Source organism: Antedon bifida, chromosome 11 (genome assembly GCF_963402885.1).
Source record: "Antedon bifida chromosome 11, ecAntBifi1.1, whole genome shotgun sequence".
Lineage (NCBI taxonomy): Eukaryota > Metazoa > Echinodermata > Crinoidea > Comatulida > Antedonidae > Antedon > Antedon bifida.
In genome coordinates this window covers 18,326,822-18,351,755 of record NC_136236.1, presented here as the reverse complement: position 1 = coordinate 18,351,755, position 24,934 = coordinate 18,326,822, and the positions used below count along the sequence as shown (strand labels likewise).

The 24,934-nt window shown below is 34.6% G+C and overlaps 2 protein-coding genes across 3 annotated transcripts; one reads left to right on the top strand and one right to left on the bottom strand.

The window, feature by feature from the left end:
- Window positions 1-18: 18 nt before the first annotated feature.
- LOC144856553 (mitogen-activated protein kinase 14B-like) lies at window positions 19-13,728 on the bottom strand. The gene is made up of 9 exons (XM_078714572.1): window positions 13,490-13,728; window positions 12,256-12,385; window positions 11,500-11,670; window positions 7,630-7,707; window positions 6,402-6,516; window positions 5,394-5,465; window positions 4,482-4,561; window positions 3,633-3,885; window positions 19-3,422 (listed from the first exon to the last, which is right to left on the bottom strand). The coding sequence occupies exons 1-9, from the start codon at window positions 13,609-13,611 to the stop codon at window positions 3,364-3,366; spliced, it is 1,080 nt and encodes a 359-aa protein (XP_078570698.1). The 5' UTR covers window positions 13,612-13,728; the 3' UTR covers window positions 19-3,363.
- Window positions 13,729-16,131: 2,403 nt separating this feature from the next.
- On the top strand, window positions 16,132-24,033 carry LOC144855901 (uncharacterized). Of its 2 annotated transcripts, none has more exons than XM_078713854.1 (10): window positions 16,132-16,231; window positions 16,629-17,617; window positions 17,737-17,817; window positions 18,158-18,333; window positions 18,912-19,212; window positions 19,820-20,028; window positions 20,416-20,571; window positions 21,098-21,320; window positions 22,227-22,283; window positions 22,688-24,033. In XM_078713854.1, the coding sequence occupies exons 2-10, from the start codon at window positions 16,667-16,669 to the stop codon at window positions 23,183-23,185; spliced, it is 2,652 nt and encodes an 883-aa protein (XP_078569980.1). In that variant the 5' UTR covers window positions 16,132-16,231; window positions 16,629-16,666; the 3' UTR covers window positions 23,186-24,033. The 2 variants fall into 2 exon arrangements, with proteins under 2 accessions (XP_078569980.1, XP_078569979.1); XM_078713853.1 differs by having other exon boundaries at window positions 18,864-19,212.
- Window positions 24,034-24,934: the final 901 nt, after the last annotated feature.

Sequence of the window (24,934 nt, the reverse complement as noted above, 5' to 3'; positions counted from 1 at the left end):
ACATAATTATATAAAAAGTCTGCTTTTCATCTTTATTTTCCCATGATATTTTACATTATAAACCTATTCAGGCTGAACATGACATTTTCACAATTTTATAGATAGTTTTCACAGCATATAGGCATTGACGAACGAATATTAAAATAATTTATATCACCCAGCAGATTGCTAAACACACACTACCAATATATTTGAAAAACGCATAGACGTTGTTACAGTAATGTATCCAATTTCCGCCAGTTTTCACTCACTTTGGAAAAACCACTAGCAAAAAATATTTGCAATGGCCGATGACCAAGTTTTGTTTCTAAGCCCAGGCGACGACCAACGAAACATAAATGTGTTATGTCATAGATCGGCAGAAATCTAAAGCCCCTTATTATTTCAAAGATGGTCTCTGACAAAATACATTATTCAATGTTATTTTGTTCAAAGCTCTTTCTAAACTTTATGTGACAACAAAATGTGATGTGCCCATATATGAACATGATGATGTTATATTACTACCATATATGGGCACATCACACGTTTGATAGTGTAGACATAGCTTTATATTGTTTTATTTTGATGTAAAAGGAAAATTTGTTTGCTTATTACTTCTCGTCATTTATTTATTTATTTATTGGTGACAAATAAATAAAATATAGACCGAAATTGATAATTACAACTTTTGCCAATACGCACATTTGCAGCCTGGATACATCACGCTTGGGTACTGCACACACTAAATAAATAGCTGGTGTAAATTCATCAAATATATTACTGTATAAGTTTTATGATATTTATATAAACTGTCCTTGGTGCATTGTGAAATGCTGCAGTCGATTCTTGACAGTATCATGTGTAGTGACTATAAACATTCCGCAGTATTGTGCCTGATTACGACGAAAGGTCCATACCATAGCACCTACAGTAACTTCTAAATATCAACTTAACAGTTGGAGTAGTTGGATTTAAAAGAGTTGCGAATGACTACTACTTTATTTTTTTAACCTTTCAAAAGAAATGTTGCAGTTTATTAGTTTACATTGCTGCTGTAGGTCTATTGTATACTTAATTTTCAAGAATGATTTACCAAGCAGGATGTTATTCAAAGTTAATATGACGGGAGATTATATATACTGGATGTGAGTTACAAATTAACGGCTGTAGAATAAACTCCTATTGAGCAGACACCTTGGTACTCAATAATGTGTCTCCTTAATAGGGGTGTCTTCTGAATAGGCATTGGACATTGTAATTTAATTTAATGGGAAAGTGTTTCTTATAGGGGTCATGGCCCTTAAGCGTGTCCTAATGTATAGGAGTGGTCGCTAAATAGGGTATCCCAAACTAGGAGCGGTCCCTAAAATAGGGTATCCCAACCTAGGAGTTGTCCCTAAATAGGTTATCCCAAATTAGGAGTGGTCCCTAAATAGGGTATCCCAAACTAGAAGTGGTCTCTAAATATGGTATCCAAAACTAGGAGTGGTCCCTAAATAGGGTATCCAAAACTAGGAGTGGTCCCTAAATAGGGTATCCCAAACTAGGAGTGGTCCCTAAATAGGGTATCCCAAACTAGGAGTGGTCGCTTAATAGGGTATCCCAACCTAGGAGTGGTCCCTAAATAGGGTATCCCAACCTAGGAGTGGTCGCTAAATAGGGTATCCCAACCTAGGAGTGGTCGCTAAATAGGGTATCCCAACCTAGGAGTGGTCGCTAAATAGGGTATCCCAACCTAGGAGTGGTCGCTAAATAGGGTATCCCAAACTAGGAGTGGTCGCTAAATAGGGTATCCAAAACTAGGAGTGGTCACTAAATAGGGTATCCCAACCTATGAGTGGTTCCTAAATAGGGTATCCCAATCTATCTATCATACCGTATTCACTGATCAAAAGTAATATTAAATATTTTAACTTACTATTGTTAATTTGATACACTATTAGTACAATATAGATTTAAGTCTCTAGAATATGCAACAAAATAGGGAGACCATTTTAGCCCTAATATTTATATACAATATATACAGTGATAATAGTTTCTAAGTACGGCAAATTAATTTATGATCAGGCCTAAAAAGTTGTTGGTATGCCGCTGTATTTCTCAAAAATAAAAAGAAATTAAACCAGACTTTGAATAGTTATTCACATTCATAGAACAAAAAAAAATGATTTCACTCATATAACTATTACAAAATAACAGGTATATTTAACAAAAAACTATTTTTTGCTTTGAATTATAGTTTTTTTTTCTCAGGTAAATCATTTTTTTTAATGCAAATTTGGTCACTATTATGTGACATTAAAATGGAATATTGAACAAAACAGTTTTTTTTATAATTTTTTTCCCAGCAGAACAATATATCTTTGATTTCATAAGAAATATAGTAGCAAATGTAAACTTAATAGCGCACAAACACTTTTTAGGCCTCATATTTTTCCATTTGACTCGTTTTACAGTTAAATTGTGAATTATCATTTATTTCTAATATGTTTAGGAGGCAAGTTTATTGCATAACAGATTTGGGGCCTTATTTAGTAATATTAGCTGAAAAAGAAAATAATAAAAGTTAAAAAAAAAGAATTTTGAAATTATTAAAAACGTATTTACTACAGCATGTTTAAGATAGGTGCATTACCCCCTGGGGCCAATATGACCCAAATGACCATAGTACAATATTGGCCATGATCAACCGGTTCTTTTGTATCTAGTCAAATAGCATAATACAATACCAATATTCATCACATGTGAGCAACAGTATCCTGGGATTAAGGTTAAATATAGTAAGTCACATTCACACAGTATCATAGTATTTGGCTATATACAGTATAAGAATTTAAATATAGACATAATTGGTTGAACTTATTATTCTTATTGAGCTGGCCTAACAACTTTTAATCAAGGGAAAGAAATTCGAAATTGGAGTTTTAAGAGAGTATCATTTTCATACCGCTCTGCTGTAGCAAAACTCCAAAGCTTACGCACAATTGCGCATCAACATTGGTGTTTTGTATCGTGTGCGCTCCGGTGCTTGTAAACTCCGGAGTTTTGCTAGGCATTGTGAAAGAAATATTTAAAATTGCTTTTTTACAAACAAAGTATTGTGTCAGATCTCAGCTTGAAAAAACCCATCACAATTTTAGTTTTCATACAACAGTACACATGTGGCATCACTTACATTATTTTTCATTGTATATCTTTAAAACTATTTTACCTTCCTTTTTTTCTAAAATCATTTTTTTTTTAATAACTACCCATATGTGCAATAATTGTTACAGTGTATAGACAAAACATTATATGGCAGTTCATTTTTTTTTACTTGTGCTGGCTTCAAAGTAACATGAGTGTGAATGGGGACCTCATCGAAATGTACTCTCCTGGATCTCATTCATGGATCATGGCTTCTTGTGGCTCGCCTTCCAGTACGAGCTCATACACTTTTTCTGAAAAAAAAAAATTATAAAAGATATCTGTGAATCCTCTGTAATCAGGTTTGAAAGGGATCATTTTAAAAATTATTCTACTGCAGTTACTGCAGTAACTACTGCATTGGTCTCTCTTGCTATCAAAGCAGCACAATTTTATAGCTTCTCGCTCGTGCACCTGCCAGCCGTTCATTTGGGAAAAACCGGGACTACCACTTACGGACTTACCCTTCCACTCTTCTATTGTGAGTTGCATTGTTTCAAATTCCCCATCGTATGGCTCGCCGTCAGGCTCGTCGTTTGGATCGTGGTACTGTTCAAAGTAACCATGTTTGAGGGCGTCAGTTGCTGTGATTCTCTCGTCAGAATCCATTAACAGCATCTGTTCCATCAGATTGATTGCTTGCGGATTAGCTCCAAGGAAAAACGTCTTGAAGTCTTTCTTTTCTGTAGGTTCCAATGTGCTTACGTAGCTCTTAGCCTTAAAATCGAAAAACAAAATTGGTAACTTTTTTTTCTGGTGGAAAAAACTAGACAAAAACAAAATTAGACCAGTTTAGCCGATGTATCATATACTATTAGGGACTTTTAGATTTTCACGTGGACTGATACCCTATGGCATCATTTTTATATGCACATGCACACGGTGACTGGCACGTCGACTGCAAAATTTGGGAGTGGCATTTTACAATTTACTTTTTGACGTGATGACCGATGAACTTCGTACACGTTCACTCCAATCTAAAAGTCCCTATTTTTAAAAATTATGTTTTTAATTTGTTGTAGTGCCCCCAACACCAAACAACTTTTTTTCGGATCATCATGCGGGGAAGCAGATGACAGAAAATAAAATTATTTTTTAGGCCTTATAATTTTGATTGATTGAAGCTGTAGTTTGGTGGTTAATGTGCTTGCCTTTCAATCCCAAGGTCCAGGGTTCAATTCTGACCTAGTACCCGGGCTGTAACTCATGATACTTAGTTTATAAGCACGATAAATTATAAAATGGTTTATCCATCCTGTAATTGGCAATCGTTTTTTGGATGCGTATGAAATAAAAGAAATGATTGATCTTACCTCGTCACTTTTTATCTTCTTCATAAATTGTGGAGATGGCGTTCCTACAACATTCATGATTCTAGTAAGTTGGTCTATATCTGTATCAAAATTAAAGACAAAATAACGACCTCAAAGCAGGGGGTGAATCCTTGGATAGGTGCACAAGCTCTCCACCCTCCTCCTAGTTGTCCAGGCAACACCCTTTTTCTGTCATAAATTATTTCTAAAATACTGGGGAATTTTTAAAAATTGACCTGAATCAATTTTAACTTGATATTGGCCTATGAGATGCAATTTTCTGTTCAAGGGTTCGGGGCTCACTTGCTCCATGGTTCTGGTGGTACAGTAGAACAAGTCTTCCCGGATGAGGACTATAAACCAGTGTACATATCTAACTCATGTGCACTTCAAAGAACCCAGTTCATCATTCAAGATGAGTAGTGGGTTTACACCCCAGTAACCTGGTTCACAAAAGCCCCTGTATCAGAGGAATCACAACCTATCTGGTAGGACAGTGATTAATTTACTATTGGTAATCCTTGGCCACATGTGTCTATAAGACATAAAATAGGCAAATATTCCTAAAATGTCTTACCTAAGCCCCACCGTGGTTGGGTGAAATTTTGGTATTCTCAATATCCCCCCGCCCACCCCATCCCCTTCTAACTCAAACAGTCAAGTATTTATACACATAAATCATATCAAAAGCCATGTCAGCCCTCCCCCCCCCCCACCCTCTCTTTAAAAAAAGTCATTAGGTAGTGATTTACGTTTCATTAACGATACACTTCAAGAAAATCTATGGCCTTGTTTAAAAACCACAAGTCAAATAAATTAGACAAACGATGATTAATAATGGTAATTAGTATTAAAAATCATGCTTTTAAAAAGTCAAATGTTTATAAATCGGAGTTAAATCTGAAAGGATACGATCAGTTCCAGGAAATAAAGTTCTTCCCGTCAGTAACTCAGCCATAATACAACCTACTGACCAAATATCAACTGAAAAAAACAAACAAATATCGTTACAGGTCATATATAATATAATAATTAGCACATTATTCTAAAAGCTCTTTTATAAATTCTGATAAATGGATGTCATTAAGCCGATTTTCAACTAGGCGAATTTGTTTTCGCGAATCCAACGTTTTAAAAAGAGAAAAAATCGTGCTACTCCCTTTCCACTACATGAGTGAATAGCTGCGACGTTCATGTTCCTTGAGTGACTGCTGAGCTTTTCGATTCGCATGAGTGCTCATGAAAGCGTCATAGCTCATTCCTGAGCTCTGATTAATTGCGCAATATTTTGCTTAAAAAAAAGTAGAAACAATTCGAACTAGTAAATTTCGTTGAAGCGAAAAATCAAAGGAACTAGAATTCGTCGCAGAAGGGAGTATGGCAGACTGAAACTTGAATACGCATGCGCATAGCATGACGCTTTCGATTCGCGCGAACAAATTCGTCTAGTGGTACAGATTTGAAGGAAATTGCATGGTCGCAAGTATACATGTATTATACTGATGATGAAATTGAAAACTTAAATAAGAGTTTATGTAAAAGTAGTTACATCGGCCAATTTTGTAGTATAAGTATATACTGTAACAATTAAGATTGCATCAACAATAAATATCACAAGGAATTTATTCAGAAGGGTTTTTAGGGGAATTTATTCAAATTAATATGGTATAATTAATGAAGTATGGGACAAATTTGTATACTGTCTTGGGTTTCTTTATGTGACAATAAATTATATAAAACTTTAATTTACAATTAGTAATCCATAATTTACATTCTAAAGCCCTGTCTATACTATCAAACTATATGTGACAAAAAATGTGATGTGTCTATTAATGGACAATGATGTCATATCACGACCATATTTGGGCATATCACTACCATATTTGGATACAATATAAAATACTATGTGGTTTAGAATACCTGCTTTTGTGTACTGCATCCAGTTGAACATAATTTCAGGAGCCCTATACCAACGGGTCGCAACATATCCAGTCATTTGATCATCAGATAGTCTTGCTAGACCAAAATCAAGTATCTAAAACAAGAAATGTGTTATTATGTAGATTCTTTGCTCATAATATGAAATATGAGTGAAAAAACAACAAAAATCAGACATTTAGTGTAGCATTAGTAGTACAAGACAATTATACGCAGAATCTGAGCAGTAACAGTAAACTGTAAATGGAAAACAAAAATATAGAATCTAGGATATTTCTTACGACCATTTAACACACAATGAGGAATGGACACGCGTTTGAGCAAAAACCTGTTCAGGATAGATACAGATTTTATGTGGGACAAACTTTGCATTTTTTGGGTACTGTTACAGATCATCTGTGTAAATTGGCCTTATTGGTGGTGGGTAGCCAAAATTAAACACCAAACACCCCTGGGCTGGCCTAATATAATATTGGTTTTCCATATATTCTGAATCATGTTTTAATGGCAGCAAAAAAATTGGAACCTTTTGGACCTCAAGAAAAGTCCGGTATTTGGAGAATTTAAAGTTTTCTGAGAGTGTTTTTTTTAAAGGAACAATTAGCAGGCCTCCAATTAGTTGACTCAGGAAAGTGTCCCCTTAATAGGGGTTCTACTGTAATTATCAAAGTGTTCAAATCTTTGTGATACAGTATAACCCCTTCTTTGGGAGACCACTAAAAGGGGAAAAATTTGCAGTGAAAAATGAACAAGGGTGCCTTTATGTTTAAATACTACAAAATATCACATTCAGTGGACACTCATACTGTATTATAGGGGAAACTTTGTTTGGTCCAGAAGGTGTCTCCTTAAGCTTGCTTCCCACTAGAACGCAACGCAATGCAGCGATGTATCGACACAAAGTGTTGTATTGTGTAATCACAAGTGGGAACCGACGACGCAAAAACCGCTACGGGAAATGAAATCTGTTTGATTTCACGCAACATCGCAAGACAAAAGAACACTGGAAAACATAGTACAGCGAGTACTCAAAAGTATGAGAGGTGAACCTGGTCAAATTCTACGGCATGCTAACGTTGATGCGCAACAAGCAGGTTTGATTTCACGCAGGCAGGGGCATTTGCTTATGTTGCATAGGTTGTGTTACGTTGCGTCACTAGTGCGAACCAAGCTCTAAATAAAGGATTCTACTGTATAATAATGATCATACCTTAAGTTCACAATCCTCGTTGACTGCAATATTACTTGGTTTTAAATCCCTGTGAATGACACCAGCTGAATGCACATACTGAAAGATAACATACTAATTACAATCAGAACATTAAAACATTTCCTTTTCATCACATTGCGAAAAACAAATTGATTAATAAAAAAAAATTGTATTTCCATACGCATCTAACAGTGAGCAACTCGCCAATTACAGGATGGATAAACTATTTTATTATTTATTGTGCTTATAAATGAAGTCTCATTTGGGGCTTAGGGAGTGGAGTTCACATCACAAATTGGCTTGCATTTTCAAGTTTTAAACTACTGTATATTGAGTTCAAATAGTGTGGAATGATTTTTACAAAATAGCTTAGTATACAAACAATGAATTTTTATGACTTGAATGGTGAGAATATTTCATGAGTTAATATTAACTGATATTCTATTAATGAAATGTGGAGCTGCCGAGTAAAATATTATTTATTTGTAAAGCATTTGGACGCAGACTGAATAGATGGATAGACAACACACACTACAATTTGTTTTTTTAAATGCAAGTCAATTTTTTTTGTTGATATAAAGTTTGCGGTACACCACATATATTATATAGAATATTCTGACTCCCGGGGACGATCAAATCATATTGATTGAAACGTTGAACGTTGAAACTCAACAGTTATCAGAACTAATATACGTGGTGTACCGCAAACTTTATATCAACACTTGATTTCGCCATGCAAACCTTCAAACAATATCAATTTTTTTCCAACAAAAAGCTAAACGTTCAATACCATTTATCACCATTAAATATCACTTTTCCGTTCCATAGAACTAATAGATCACATAATTACCCAAGAAAATTGGAAAGGATACACTGAGGTGTGTGTGTTTAATACAAGGTTGTAAACAGAATGATTAAGTCTATTAATCCACAATCTAACAGACTTCAATTGTGTAAATACTGTGTGTGTGTGAATACATCCTTCCTGTCACAGTAAGGAGTGTTTGACTACCCACCTCAAACAACAAAACACATGGGTTGGCATCTCTATGCTTAAAGGCCCATTTACACTAGGCCATGGTCAGGAGTGTTTGACTACCCACCTCAAACAACAAAACACATGGGTTGGCATCTCTATGCTTAAAGGCCCATTTACACTAGGCCATGGTCAGGAGTGTTTGACTACCCACCTCAAACAACAAAACACATGGGTTGGCATCTCTATGCTTAAAGGCCCATTTCCACTAGGCCATGCGCTTCTTTTTGCGGTTTTATAGTATCTAGACTTAAGGCTGGTATACGCACTAGGATGATAACGATTGCCGATAAATAAACAAACATACATTTTTATAATACATAAACAAAAAATTAGAAAAGTTTTCATCCTAGAACTCTAGGATAACCATTTATGCTGCCTTTAATGAAAATAATATTTTCACACGTCCAATAAAATGATTAGTAATTAAGAGCAATAATATCATGACAATACTATGATTTAATTGTTCCTATTGATCATGACGACATTTGATTGTATTTTTTAAATATTATTTTTATCAAAGACAGCATAAATGGTTATCCTATTGTTCTAGAATGAAAAGTTTTCTAATTTCTTTTGTTTTAATTTATGTAAGAAATTAATCGTTGATTGTTAGTGTCCCAGTGTGCCTTATGTCAAGATACTGTAAAATCTTGAAAAGAAGCCCATGGGCTTCTTTTTTTAGGACTCTAGGATGGGCTTCTTTTTGAGATGGGCTTCTTTTTGAGATGGGCTTCTTTTTGAGAGGGGCTTCTTTTTGAGATGGGCTTCTTTTTGAGATGGGCTTCTTTTCTAAATAAATGCTGTAAATTTTGTGTATGGCTAACTACAATAACATAATTTTTGAGACATTCCCTGCCAATTTTAAATATTTTCCAACAAAGCAGAAAAAACTTTTTCACTTATTAAATAGACAATAAACAGTTAAATTTAACTGCCAGACACATATTGACTTTCAGACAATGGGCTTTAATAAAATGTGTGTGTTGAATGGAGAAAATCAAATCATATGACTAAAGAAATAAAACAAGTGCAAATCAATTGCTAAATGTTTGTACATGGTTTTCAGTTATCCTGGACAGTTAATTTGAAGTCTTAGCATAGAGGTCAAAGGTCCTGAGAGGCATATCATACATTCTATAAATTTTTTAACTCTCCCAATATCAGACACCTTTGGGCTCGCAAATATATTTGGTTTTCTGGAATACATGTTTTGAATGGTAAAAATGAATTTGTGAATGTTTGGAAAATGTCAGAAAAGTCTGGTATGGGGAGAATTTCACGGTTTCAGGAGTCCTGTATTGGGAGAGTTTACTGTATTTTTAAATCTAATTGTTCTCAACTGTATTGTTCTAAGGGTCACAAATAATTGAACCTACTGTTTAGGAACCCTGTGACCCTCCCAACGCTGAATGCCGCCGGCATATTTTAATGTCTTTTTTCCTCTGGGCACTGCTCAGGTGCCCCTGGGTTTAGCCAGTGAGCGCTCATAGCTGTTATGCCACTGACCACTTTTCATTTCATTTGCATTAGACTTTTTATGGACTATTTTAATACCAGTCATTGATAAAGCTTTTTTTTAATTTCTCAATTTTTATAAATTAAATTTCAACTATAACAAAATGTTTTGACTTTGTTTTATTTTAATTAGCAGTAAAAAGTTCCATATCACGATGAAATATATTGCATTAAAATGAATAACTTCAGTATTCTGGAATACCCGGTCTTTGCATTGTTTACTCGAAATGTCAAAGGTCATTCAAAAAACTTTATGACTCAGCAGAGGTTAATATTCTATAATATCCTGGATATTCTAAGATGGTAATTACTCGTATTTAGTATCGTGGTACAATAGAAAATAAACACACTTTCTGAGAGAAAATTTTCAGACCAATCCCTCTGACCACTGTTAGGATTATTATTAACTTTTATGGAGCCCTACCACCAAGAACGGAGCGCCTAACATCCAATACTTAAATTACTGGATAAAAAGTTTTAAGTCTATATTTAAATAGAGGTGCCAAATTGGTTCCTCTTAATCAACAAGAAGTGCGTTCTATGCGTGGAGCAGCTACAGAAAATGTGTTATCACCAGCTTTCTTTTTATTTCGTGGAACAATAAGTCAGAGGGAATCATTAGTGGAAGAAAGTTGACACCTGTAATTACCATTGACCACCAGTGACCATATCTCGCCGGTTATAACTTAATTATTTCAAACACATTTAAAAACAAAAACAATAATTTTGTACAAAATCCTTTGTCGAATTTGAAGGCAGTAGAAAAATTGTAATAATCGATCAATAATGATACGTTAATCAATGCGTATGACATCTAGTGCGACCAATAAGCATGTGAGATACTAATACATGTTACTAGAAAGCGTGGTGGGGTCAGTGTTGTGTTTATCGTTAAAGAGAAGTTATAAATTATTTATTTATCATACTTAAACAATATCAATCTTTGTCTATACTGTACAACAAGGCACCTCCCACTAGGCTAGTTGGCTCGAAAAAATTACACTCCATGTATCTACAGCAATCAGCAAAACGATCATACCTTTTCTGCTGGTAAACTGTAACATTTTTTTGCGCATGTTAAAGATGCGCATGTTATGTATGGGAACCGTCGATTGTTTGATCGTTCTTCACACAGAGTTATTTCCGTTCAACGTGTAGTCATTATTTTTATAAAAAGAGGTTAAAAAGGCTTAAAGTCTGTTTAAAGGGTCTTTCACACATGACGTTCGATTGGATTTGCAGGCGTTGGATCGGAACCTTCCCGGAACAGGTGTGAAAGATCTTTTAATTAACGTCGAATAGTTGTTAAAACTCACCTTCAAGCCTCTTATAACTTGGTAAATAAGGAACTGCACATGGTCATCTGTCAACTTCTGTGTGCGGACGATATTATTGAGATCAGCACCCATCAGGTGAGTTACCATGTAAACATCCTGAAAATCTTTTAATGTTTGGTCTGGTGTGAATACATTTAAAAGACCAATAACCTGTGAAAACACAATGAATACATTTTTCACAGTATTTCAAATATTTTGGTTGGTGTGAACACATTTAAAAGACCAAAAAACCCTGTTTCACACTACCGTACACCGATTTTGCAAATAAAAAGGAAAATGTATATTTTTTATACATTTAGGTGTAATTAGTAGGAAAATTGTATCTATAGGCCAGAAAGATTCTCGACTCTGGGTGCATTTCTTTGTGTCTAGACTGTCAAATTAAAAATTTTGCAAGGTACGGCCAAATCAGGCTGCGCTCTTGAAGTTCTTGGGGTCCGCACCATCATCCCCTACCTTATTCAACATACCCATTTCAGATATCTTTGATCCGCCAATATTGAACGGTATTGTGTATTAACATTGTTGGTTTTACTGCTCTAGTAAGGTGTCCAGCTTTGATAGAGGGCGCTATAATGCTTTATATAAAGACTAATCGGTTATGACATTTCGCTGTATCGTAAGCTAGTCAAATGCCTGAATGGACAGTGCTCAGATTCCTGCGCTAGTCCAGGGTTCGAAACCTATAGATGCCGCCACTGTGAAAATGGCAAGAACGCAAGGTAAACAACTTACGTTTTCATGTTTCATATGTTTTAGCAACCTCAATTCTCTGTATGTTCGTTTAGCATGAATCTTGGACTGGAATGGTCTTGCTAGCTTCTTGATTGCAACTTGCCTATTGCATTGCGTATCCTTTGCAGAACTGTTTAACATTAAAATTGCATGCAATATAAATGTTTATTAAACACACTTGATTGTATTCTTACAATTTTATTGTCAATTATGCATCATGTGTCATTCGGAATTTAGCCCTATCTAACGAAAAAGTGATATCTAATGGTGATAATGAAAGTGCTCTAATGCAAGTATAGCTTTCTGTAAACATTTTGAGAATTTATGCCATGCAACATTGTTGACTGATTGCATTCAGAAATCTACTTGTTGTGTACGCTGTCTACAAATGTTCTACTTCACGCCTAAAGTTGGAGCACTGCCTATTTTAATGGCCTGGTTTCCCGGCCTAGCATTTGTAAATGATTTACAATGGATTAAATTGAATAAAAGTAGGTAAAAATAAAAAATAACGAATATTTTGTATTAGGTTATAAAAATTAAAACAAATAATGAATGTTTTGTATTCGTTGAATGGAGAGAATATTTCATTAATTGAAAAATCGACTGCTCTATTTTCAACTCAGTTCTGCCTTGTTAAAAACAGAGTAGTCAATTTTCCAACTCGTGAAATATTCTTACCATCCAACTCACAAACATTCATTATTTGTAAACATAAATTTAAACTTTTGATTAAAAAACATATAAAATCTGCTGTTGGTAGACGAAAACATTGTAAGGGCATGTGGACTATCATGAGATTGTGGGTTCAATAAAACGCTCGCTGTATTGCTTGTATTTTTATTGTGATCAAAAGAATAATGAAAAATAAAATGTCTTCATGATTTCAACACCGTTCATATCTATGCTTACATGGCACCCTTAACTGTACCTTTAGTAGCCAGAAATATGGTACTGTATCTTCTAGATATAACAATAAACTATAACAATAAAATAAATCATGTTTTACTTTTCTTTTTTAAAAACCAATTGTAATTGGACCATTATTTTGAATTTGAATAAATAGTATACATGAATGAATTATGCAAGCTATCCTGTCATTTATATTAGTGTTAATTAAAAGATAAAATAAACACATTGCTGGCTTATTGATTCATTTTCTAATAAAAGGTCTAGGCCTAGGCTAGTAGTCACACAAACGCTTTCACACTCATCATCATTCAAACAAGCTTACCAAACGCTTCCGTACGCCCCTGTGCCGACGGCTTGCATAATCTGGTACCTGGTTGGTATAATCCAACCAACTCTGTTCATCTCAGCGACATGATAACCGACTGGTACAGATACGCCCGCCATACCTGTATAATTTTAATCAAACCAACAACAATTATTGTGGTAAAACACGATTGAAAAATGTCTTTTTCTCTACGTAATATTTTTCAATCTTGACACAGTTGTTGATAACCGGGGAATATCCCTGCTTCCGTAAAAAAATATAACCCGGAAGTATTTTTTATAAGCGTGTACGGTGGCCGGGGATATTGGAGATAAGTGCTATAGCACCTTCTTGGAAGGCATACAATAAATCCAGTGGGTTGGGGGAATCCCCTAGTGGTAGTAATTAAAGAGGGGAAGAGAGTAGTCCTAGTCCTATAATAATATTGGGGGTAGTTTAGGTGTAGACTTTATAGGATGTTTTTATAATTTATAATGCATAATTTCTTCTGACAATAATTTCAACTTTGATAATTGCTTCCTATGATTTACTTTTACATAAATAAACACTGGCTTTAATTTTAATTTGTTATAATAATTTGTAATTTATCTTGTTTCTTCAGAATACCAATGCATATTTAAAACATTTTTCATTTTCTTCAGTACTTTAGCCTATATATGGCTAAAGAAAGTGCGACTATCCGATTTTAATTAGGCAACATCAATTTCGAAATTGCACTGATTTATAGACCTCCATCGTCACAGAAAAATAGTCTTACCGATAAGTTATTTTTCGATGAGTTCCCTCAGTTCCTACAAAACTTTATCATCGAAAATCCTGGTACGGAGAAAGTAATAGTTGGTGAATTTTCACCTAGAAAACAACTACAGATCGAAATACCAAACGGTTTACTAATGATGCTTTAGATAACATCGCAATGAAGCAATTAGTGTGCGAGCCAACTCGGACACACTCTTGATGTTTTTGTGATAAATGAACATTCACCGTTGAAGTACAACGTTAAAGTGATGGATTTAATCTCCGATCATGCTTTGATTACAGGAAAAATAAATATCCCAAAACCAAGTCGTACGGAAAAATCGATGAAGATACGTAAATACGGTAACATAGACATTGATGTTTTTCGATCTGATATTTCTAATTCGCCTCTGTTAAATGATCAATGTTTAGATGTAAACAAATCTTCGGAACTCTTTACTATAATTGTCTTAATAATATCCTAAACAAACACGCTCCTGCTTAAGTAAAAACTGTAATTGAAAGACCACAAAGATGTTGGTACGGGAGTAAACTACGTGAAGCGAAAGCAGTCCGTCGGAAATCTGAACGAAAATGGCGGAAGACCTATGTCGTTGAAGATTTTGAAGTTTATCAACGCGCCCGTCATATTTACAATGAATTGCTCAAAAAAAGCAAAAAAGGACTACTATAATGATAAAATCGTTGAATGTGGAAACAACTCTAAAATCATTCAAAGCGTTATTGATGAATTACTACACCGAAATAAATGCGCTATTTTACGCAGTACGAAATCTGACATCGATGTTACTGTTACTCCACTTTTTATCAAACTGCACTGGTTACCAATAAAGAAACGCATAGAATTAAAAATTCTGCTACTGACATATAAATGCCTTAATGGCCTGGCACCGGAGTACCTGAGCGAATTGCTAAGCTACCAACACAGCAATCGTTCACTACGATCATCTAATGATAACATAAGATTACACGTACCTAGATCACGCCCTAAAAACGTACGGTGATCGTGCGTTTAGTGTCTGCGCTCCATCTATATGGAACACTCTTCCGATTAACATCAGGAAATCAACATCTACAGACTTGTTTAAAAGGCATCTGAAATCATATTTATTTCAACAAATTTACGAGTGCTAGCGGTTCTGGTGTTGCGCCTCAGAAATTATCTCTTTGGAAAGAATTCGGCGCAGTATAAATATGAATTGAATTGAATTGAATATACAAGAGTAATTTGAACATTTCTCAGTAAATTTAACTCTGACATTTATATGTAAAAAACTAATATAGAAATAATAATAATCATTGAATTTGTATACGTAACTGTAAACTTAGGCCTATATTTTTTTTAAAAATATAATATTAGGCATTGTAAATAACAATTTTATAATGTAAATTCCATTATCTAGGACATATTTTATACAGATTTAAAACATCTTTTGATATTTTCTTATAGGCCTATAGGCCTACAAAAACATAAATTCGTTTTTATTGATAACAAATGAACTTGGTTGTAGGATTATGCGTGAGAGTGCTCAGTTGTGATAATTTTAGCTTTTCTTTTTCAATGGAGGGAATTAATTTAAAATTTATCCTGAGACCGGATTCCGATCAGATAAGCCGACCGAATAATAAAATATAGGATTGTTTATTAACGCATTCCGATACAAAACGTATTACCGGCGGCGGGGTCCCGGGTTTTATTTTAGTGTAGCCCACATAATGCGAATGAATTAAATAATATTAAATACATTTTATTTAAACACCAATCGATCTCCCAGCCGGGCTATTAATATTTATCTATTATTCTTTTGTTTTTTCTGTGAAAATATTAAACAGACATAATAAGATTTAATCTTATTTATAGAGGGCGTCAATTTAAATTAGGGAATTTCCCATGGAAATTTCATAACCCGCATTTTCACAGACTTTTGCCTCATTTGTAAAGAACACGCAAAGAGGAGAAGTCATTTATTAACTCTATAGGTAAATAATAATTGTTTAACCGTATGCATTATTGGCTATAATAAATAATTCTCTCTTTTGATTCACCATGCGATTGGACGATTTGCCAGACAGAGTAGTAGTAGAGTAAGTAGGCCTAGGCTAGGCCTAGCCTACATTACCATCCATGACTCATGGGGCGTGTGTGACGGGCATCTAGATACATCTGTATTTAGTAATTTCACAGTCTAAGTCACAGTGCAATGAAACGTCTACTATAACTCTATGGCTTAGGCTGCCATAGTTTAAAAACCAGGCCTTTCTTCTTTTTTTCTCTAATTGCTTGTTAATTCATAGGCCTATATCTAGGCCTATAATTTAAAAAAAATTATGCAAAATATTGTTAATGTTTATACACAATTTTTAAATTTATTTTCAGATTTCATAGACATTTATATTCACACAAACTTGTCAGAAATGTCAAAAAAAATCAAGCTAAGAAATGCAAATATTGTTGCAGTACAGAACATACTAATTCAGACGGGTCCAAATACGATTGATCAACTATACAGTAGATTTCGTAACACCAAACCAAATTCTACAATTCTTGAAATGTTTGGTTTTAACTCTGCCGAATTTCTGGAAACCGTGAAATTATTTCCACAATATTTTAATGTCAAAGGAAAAGGGAGGGAAATAACCAATGCCAAACTTCTTCAAAGTGAAATAAAACAACTTAACAAAGCGCCAGGAAAACCCCCAAAACAATTTGTAAAAGTACAAGACGGCTTTGATAATAAGCAACAGAACATTGTGAAGTTAAAAACCATAATTCTCCAAAGTCCCAACAAATTTGTAAAATTGGAAGAGCTTTATTCTATCTACTATATTCAAACAAAAGATCAAGTTAAACCTGGGCTGGGAAAAACGATTGAAAGTTTTTGTGAATCTTTAACCACGTTGAAAGAGTTTCATATAAGCAAGAAGAAGAAAAATGTCTCGGTGCTAAGCTCAACTGAAGCTGAAAAAATGAACAACGAAGAACAACAGGACTTGCAGTCTGATGTCGTTTCATCTGTCAGTAATCAGCTTTTACTGCACAATGGCACCAGTGATCAAGTTGTTTCTTTAGATGATGTCAGTGATGATCAGGATATACGTGACAGTATTGATGTAGTTGACCATTCAACATCAGATGTAGTTTCTAAATTTCTTACGATGAACAAGCGCAATTATGAACAGCCAATCATTGCCTTACATACAGAGGGATTCTACAACAACACCAAATATGTTATTACAGGGATTGGCATGGCATCATGGGATGCAGATGTTTGTGTTATTGAATTCCCCAATGGAAATGATGGCCATCTCCATATTAGGGAAAAAGAGTGCCTTAAGGAACTTCTTGAAGATCCAAATATTCTGAAGGTAGGCCTACATTACTCAAGTTCCTTTTTTAAAAACAGATTCAGGAATGTGTGAAAAAACAAAAAACATTATTTAATATAAAAGTTATTTAATAACTCAATTTCAACATCTGTTTTCAGGTTTGCCATGATGTCAGGTTGATGTCCAAAGCACTGTATGACCAGTTTCAGATACAACTTGCATACATTTTTGATACAAAGGTACCCTTATCTACACTAGCAAACTTTAATTTGACAAGACAACCTAGTAAACATAGACTAAGACAGCCTAAACATGGTCTAAGGCAGCCTAAACATGGTCTAAGGCAGCCTAAACATGGTCTAAGACAGCCTAAACATGGTCTAAGGCAGCCTAAACATGGTCTAAGGCAGCCTAAACATGGTCTAAGACAACCTAAACATGGTCTAAGACAGCCTAAACATTGTCTAAGACAGCCTAAACATGGTCTAAGACAGCCTAAACATGGTCTAAGACAGAATAAACTAATATTAAATAATAATAAAAAGACAACCTTTCTTTTTCTGATTTTTTTTTCCACAGATATGTTTCCAAATTCTTACAAAACAACAAATAGCTGATACCGCTGTGGTAACTTTTAAGCAGGTTTGCGAATTCTTAAATGTCACCCATCCCGAATGGAAACAATTATCAAAAGAGGCTCATCTGAAAAATATTGTCACAACAATGGTTCCGACTGTCTACCTTAATTTACTCACGTAAGTTCATACGATTGGTGAAAAAAGTAGTCTTTGTTTTTCATTAAAAAGTATATTTTTTCCTAATTTTTATCCCACAGAGTTTACACATCACAGATAAAGCCTTTTCCTGATTTATTTGTTAATTGGAAATGGGAAGACCCACTTCCATTCATTTTTTGATAAAAATTGATTGAAATATTTAGGAAATTTAATTAAATTTAAAAAGTAGTTTAGATGGTCATTTTTTCTATTGTAAAACTACTTTTCTGCTGGTAACATCAAGCTGCCTCATTCCTTAAACAAATATCTGATTGGACAATAAATTGAACCTTTTTAATGGTAGTTTTTTAAAAATTTCATTCACATTTATTAGAAACAGTACAAAATATACTGTAAACAAGCAATTTAAAATAAAATACTAAGTAAATAGATATTTTTTATTTATACTTGTTTGGAACTTTTAGTATCATTATCAACTAAACAGACCAAATAAATATATGTAAACATACAATAGTTTATTTATTACAATTATTTCATATTTTTATTAGACTTCTAAGAACTACTGAAGATTTAACCAGTTTTGGTCATGCTTGCAGAGCAGTTTTAGAAGTTGCCAGAGATATTAAAGAAAATGGTCATCCCAAATTGTTAACACTAAGGGCTGCAGTAACAAGTGCTGGTGCATCAGGTTATACCGCTACCGATGTTAAGAAAATTCCACTAGAGGGCAGTTTATTCAAGGAAGTTCGAGGCCAACAAAAGTTTTCACAAGCTGTTCCACTGAGCAAACGAAACAAAGTTTCTACATCGGTTTCTCAGTTGGTGAAAGAGAACACAGCACGTTTCCTTCAGTTTGACAACAATGGCATAGCATTTTTTCTTCCAGAGAGTAGTGAGGTACAGTGTAACATTTTACTTAAAGGTTAGCTTCAGGTTTAACAATATATGAACCTTGGCAAAAACATTGAAAATAACCCCACTTTTTTTTTTACATGAATTAGCCCCTTTTTAAAAAGTGGCGCTACTAGACTTTTTCATAATTTATTTTTCATGACTTTTTATGTAAAAAAATTACATTTTCGTATGTAAAATGTGTTGATTAAAAAGTGCCTCAAATTTACATTGGTCAATTTCCTATTGTATCAAATAATGCCCCACTATCCAAAAATAAGTGGTTGCTAATGAAAAGGTTGATAAAAAGGTTTTATAATAAACAAAATTTTAACTTGGAACTGCCCTTTAAATTAATGTTTTTTAACAGCTTTCATATAACGCTTAATGCTCAAAACCTCTAAGCATTATTATAATATGTCATTTTTTTTATCAAACCATGTATGGAAACATATTTCCATAACTTTACAGCTGGTAACCAGCATATTTGTGTTTAACGTTTGTGTTTAAGGTACCCATAATAATAAAAAGCTTAACAATCTGGCAAAGAGATTGATAAATGCTAGCCCTTGTTTTTTAATATTTAACCACATCAAATTTCTTGTTCTTCTAGGATTTGGAATCTGTAAATCCAACAAACATAACCCAGAAAATGCTGGACAGTGTTAAAGAGAATAATCAAAGAGATATGCAGTTATTTCTGGATGTTTTTCCAGATGAAATCAAAGAGGTGCTATTTTTTCTCCATCAGCAAGATGGAATATATTCCCTTGATCTTCTAATTGAGGTTGTGTTAGACATTGGAAGGAAGCCTCATGCAAGGTGTGTTTGCTTCAAAAATATGTTCTTGCTCAGACAATTACAGTACCTTTAATAATTGTTATTGTTTCAGATATTATTTGTTCACTATATCAAAATTTGAATATGGATGGTCACCTAATGTCATCTATGCTATGTATATATGTGATACACAAAATAGTCACAATTCAGCACTATAAACATATACTTTAGGTTTGTAGGATTGAATATGTATATCAACATTGCGCGAACATATGCTTGCGAGTTCAAATCAAGTTTTTTTTATTTATAAATAGTATCAGGAACTCAGGGTGAGCCAGCTAGCTGAATGGATAACTTTTTTCCTATGTAGTACTGGTGTATGATATTAAACAATGAATAGAAAAAATAAAATTTTGATTATTCATATAGATATTATCAACTGGAATCTGGTAAGTGTGTGACAAAGTATTTACTTGACACGGTCATTACTTCTCATCAAGTTGAGGACATTTTTTCTGGCAACCAGTTTACAGAGTTCTCATCAGATCGACGTGCAGGCATAGAGGGCACCCTTCATCGTGTAAGGTAAATGTTGAATTGCTTTGAGTTGAATATGTTCTACATTTCAGGAATTGAAAGGAACTGTATTGTATACGTAACTGCAACTTCAGTTTGATGCGTACTCCTCGAATCATGTTACGCATACTGTTTACAATCGGTTGAAACAAAAGAACGGTCAAATATTTTCTGCAGTTTCAATATTGTGGTGATCGCTATAACCTGAATTCAACACTCTTGTGGGAATAACCTGTGTTTTGCAGCCTGACTGAGCTGAATTACGCACAAATGTCGACGACATATTGCAATCTCTTCTAAAGGGTTCCTTCATTTCGTATGACGGCCTCCGAACGGCGCTCATTCGTCTGTCCACTATGCAAAGCACCAAAGCAGTGTCTTCAACAAAATGCCTAGAAAAATTGTATCCATCTATGTACCAAATTTTTATATATTCACAACTTGGATAACTTTTTTCCTATGTAGTACTGGTGCATGATATTGAATAATGAATAGAAAACAACTCATTTAAAAAAATAACTTTTTACTACTACAGCAACATTGTAAACAAGCAACTTAAACCAGTAGGGCTGACTGCACGAGTTGGACGTGCCATCTATGGCTGCTTAGATATGATATTTGATATTGTGGCAAGCCACAAATCTGTACTTATACTTGGAAGCCCAGGTGTTGGGAAAACTACAGTCCTGCGGGAATATGCAAGACTACTCAGTGATGTCATGAGACGACGAGTGATGATTGTTGACACATCAAATGAGGTATAAAATTATATGTAAATGCAATGATCCGCATACTAAACTGAAAATTCAGTACAGTACACCCACCGATATCAGCACACCGGAGGAAAATTTGTGTGCTTGGCTGAGCGGATAATAATAATGATATCCAGGATTTATAAAGTTCCTAATGTTGTGAGAGCGCTGCATATTATTATTACCCTGGTCATTTTTGGATTAAACATGTACTGTACAGTATGAAAATATATTCACATAATGCAGCTAGTAATCAGTAATTGTGTCTTGACCTTACCAGGAACCCATTTGTACACCTGAGTGGAGAGAGGCAAACATAAGTAAAGTGTCTTGCCAAAGAATACTGTACAAGCAATGCGATGAGCGTTGGAATCGAACCCACGATCTCACTATTAGTAGTCCATCATCCAAAACACTGCACCACATGCTCTCACAGGGCAAGGAAGCCACAAACATTAGCAGTACAATTCGCACATTAGCTCAAGCTCTCCTTGATTGTAGTAGTTTTGGTGGTACAAAAAGTATTCTCGAATAAGGACTCACATCTGGCTCGTGTTCACAGAACCCATTTAATCTTTTGGAAGAGTAGGAGGTAATCCTGGTGCACTTGTTTATCTCTGCCCCTATAATTCGTGGTAGGCTGCCATGGGTCTGTATAGGATCTAATCCGAATTTCAGGTTGAATAATAATACAAATACAGATACCGTAGGCCTTCTTTTTAAATAGTGTACCAAGTTCTTTAACACTGTATGTACACTGGACCAACAGCTTTACATCCCATCTGAAGGCCATGGCAATTTGAGTAAAGCAATTCATCTTGCCTATGACCATGACAGACCGAACACATACTCGTCATTAAACAGACCCATTACTTATAATAGTTATTCATTATTGTTTAAAATTGTTCACAGATTGGTGGAGATGGGGATAGTCTGCATGATTCTCTGGGTAGTGCAAGACGACTTCAGGTAAATTAAAAATAAAATATAAATTTTTTAATATTCTGATTCTAATATTCTAAAGCTCTGTCTACACTATCGAACTTCTTTGACAAACACTTAGTTTGATAGTGTAGACAGAGCTCTAGTTTAGAAATAAAATTGACAGGGTGGGTAAAAATAGGGAGCGCGAGGACCTACAGTAGAGGACCTGCACACATTGTGTCCATATAGTCTTTGCCTGAACCTAGAAGCAGTGTTGAGGAATCGAGTGAAGACACATGGCCCAGAGACATCTAGATTCTACAGTGGGTTGTAGCAAATCAAAAGCTATGGTAGGTGGGTGTCAGAGGTCAGTAAACCAGCTTTCTGTACAACATTTCTTACACAGAGTAGTCGTTTCTTGACACCAACCTCCTCTATGTCTATTTTAGGTACATCCTAGGAGTGAACAATACAAATTTATGATCGAAGCTGTACAAAACCACAACCCAGAGGTCATTATCATTGATGAGATGGGTAGCATCCAAGAAGCACAAGCAGCGCAGAGCATTGCTGAACGAGGTGTACAGCTCATAGCAACAGCACATGGACAATCCTGCGCAGATATTCATCGTAATCCGTCATTGCGACCAATTGCCGGTAGCGCGCATAGTGTTATTCTTGGCAAAGAAGAGGTAAAAACGCGAAAATCACAGACCAAAACGGTTCTGGAGCGCCAACGAGATCCTTCATTTGATGTTCTTATTGAACTCCGAGAACGAGACTGCTGGATAATTCATCATAATTTGGCTGATTCTATCGATGCGCATTTGAGGGGGAGTAATCCTCAAGTTGAAGTTAGAAAACGGGTTATAAAGACCACTGCTAGTGGTGAATCTTTCCAAGAGATAAGGGCTTCTCTTTGTACAATGAATGATGGTATGCTGTAAATAAAAATGTTTAGAGTGCCTCTTTGTACAACGAGTGCAGATATGTTATTTCAGGTGGTTAAAGTTTCTGTTTATGCAATAAGAACAGGTATGTTATGTCTGGATCTTAGAGTTAGTTGGTGCCTCTTTGTAAAATGATTGCAAACATGTTATGTTAGAGTTCCTCTTTTTAAAATGTGTGCAGATATGTTATGTCAGAATGTTAGAGTTCTTCTTTGTCTATTGAGTGCAGATATGTTATGTCAGAATGTTAGAGTTCCTCTTTGTCTATTGAGTGCAGATATGTTATGTCAGAATGTTAGAGTGCCTCTTTTTAAAACGAGTGCAGACATGTTGTCAGGAGGGTAGAGTTTCTCTGTAAAATGAGTGCCAATATGTTATGTCAGAATGTTAGAGTGCCTCTTTTTAAAAAGAGTGCAGATATGTTGTCAGGATGGTAGAGTTTCTCTGTAAAATGAGTGCCAATATGTTATGTCAGAGTGTTAAAACTTAGAGTACCTCTTTTTAAAATGAGTGCAGATATTTTACGTCAGAAGGGTAGAGTTTCTCTGTAAAATGTGCAGATATGTTATGTCAGAATGTTAGAGTGCCTCTTTGTACAATTGAGTGCAGATATGTTATGTCAGGATTTTACAGCAATGTTATGTTTGGATCTTTAATAGAGTATCTTGTTATAAAATGATCAGATATGTTTACAATATTACAGTTTATTTTTGCAAATTGAGTGCATGTATGTTATGTCAGGATGGAAATGGAAAGTTTCTTGTTGTATGCTATGTAATGATATGCACAAAATAATAAATATGTTATATGGAAAGTAATAGAAAATAAAAAAAGATTATTCATTTATTTTTAATATATTTGTTTTGCTATGTTTTGAATAAAGATCTGCACAGTAGGCCTATATAAATTAAACTAGAATTAAAATATTCGTTATGAGTTAGGAAAATAACATTATCATGCCCACTATGCGATTTTAGAATGATATACTGTACATTGTTTTGTGGTAATTGATTGATTTATGATCGCAATCATTCACATGACTCCGGCTAAAATCCTACGATCACAGACCGATAACGGGAACTGCTTGTTGCCTGGGTTGGCACTAAAAGAGTAACGGTTACCACTATCAGGCTCGTTAAATAGAGCAGTTAATGTTTCAACTCATGAGATATTTTCTCACCATCCGACTTATAGCGTTATTTGTTCAATTATTTATTTGATTGTAAAGTGGATTATCTTAATTGTTTTGCGATATTATGAGAAACATTTCTCATTACGAAATGTTTACACGTTTTAGAGAATCGCGACACACAAAAATAGGGTGGTCCTCAGGACGATCAAAGCATATTGATCGAAACGTTGAGAAACTCAAAGTTCTTTTCAGAACTAATACATGTGGTGTACCGCAAACTTTATATCAACATTTCGCCATGCAAACTTTCAAACAATAAGAAATGTTCTTGTTATATAAATAGCCTTTGAAATGCTATTTATAATAAACCACTAAAAGACACCATAGTTGTCAAAACACTCAACAATGAGATATTTAACAATGATTTTCGTTTTATGTCCATAGAAATGGACCGTTTCCTGAAAGTTGTTATTTAATACAGGCAATTTTGAACGGATAAGATCCTTGTGATTGTATGAGATCATCATCAACATTTTTTCTGTATTATTCTTTTTCTTTCTTTCCACCCTATTTTTGTGCGTCACGTTTCTCTAAAACGTGTAAACATTTCGTAA

Bases quoted from the DNA above. Each gene is read 5' to 3' on its own strand.
- LOC144856553 (XM_078714572.1), bottom strand. From the start codon at position 13,611: ATGGCGGGCGTATCTGTACCAGTCGGTTATCATGTCGCTGAGATGAAC. The intron at 7,708-11,499 runs GTGAGTTTTAAC...GTTATCTTTCAG, and splicing joins AAGTTATAAGAGGCTTGAAG to TATGTGCATTCAGCTGGTGT. The intron at 3,886-4,481 runs GTAAGATCAATC...TTCGATTTTAAG, and splicing joins AGAAGATAAAAAGTGACGAG to GCTAAGAGCTACGTAAGCAC.
- LOC144855901 (XM_078713853.1), top strand. From the start codon at position 16,667: ATGTCAAAAAAAATCAAGCTAAGAAATGCAAATATTGTTGCAGTACAG. The intron at 20,572-21,097 runs GTAAATGTTGAA...TTACTACTACAG, and splicing joins GGCACCCTTCATCGTGTAAG to CAACATTGTAAACAAGCAAC. The intron at 22,284-22,687 runs GTAAATTAAAAA...TGTCTATTTTAG, and splicing joins GTAGTGCAAGACGACTTCAG to GTACATCCTAGGAGTGAACA.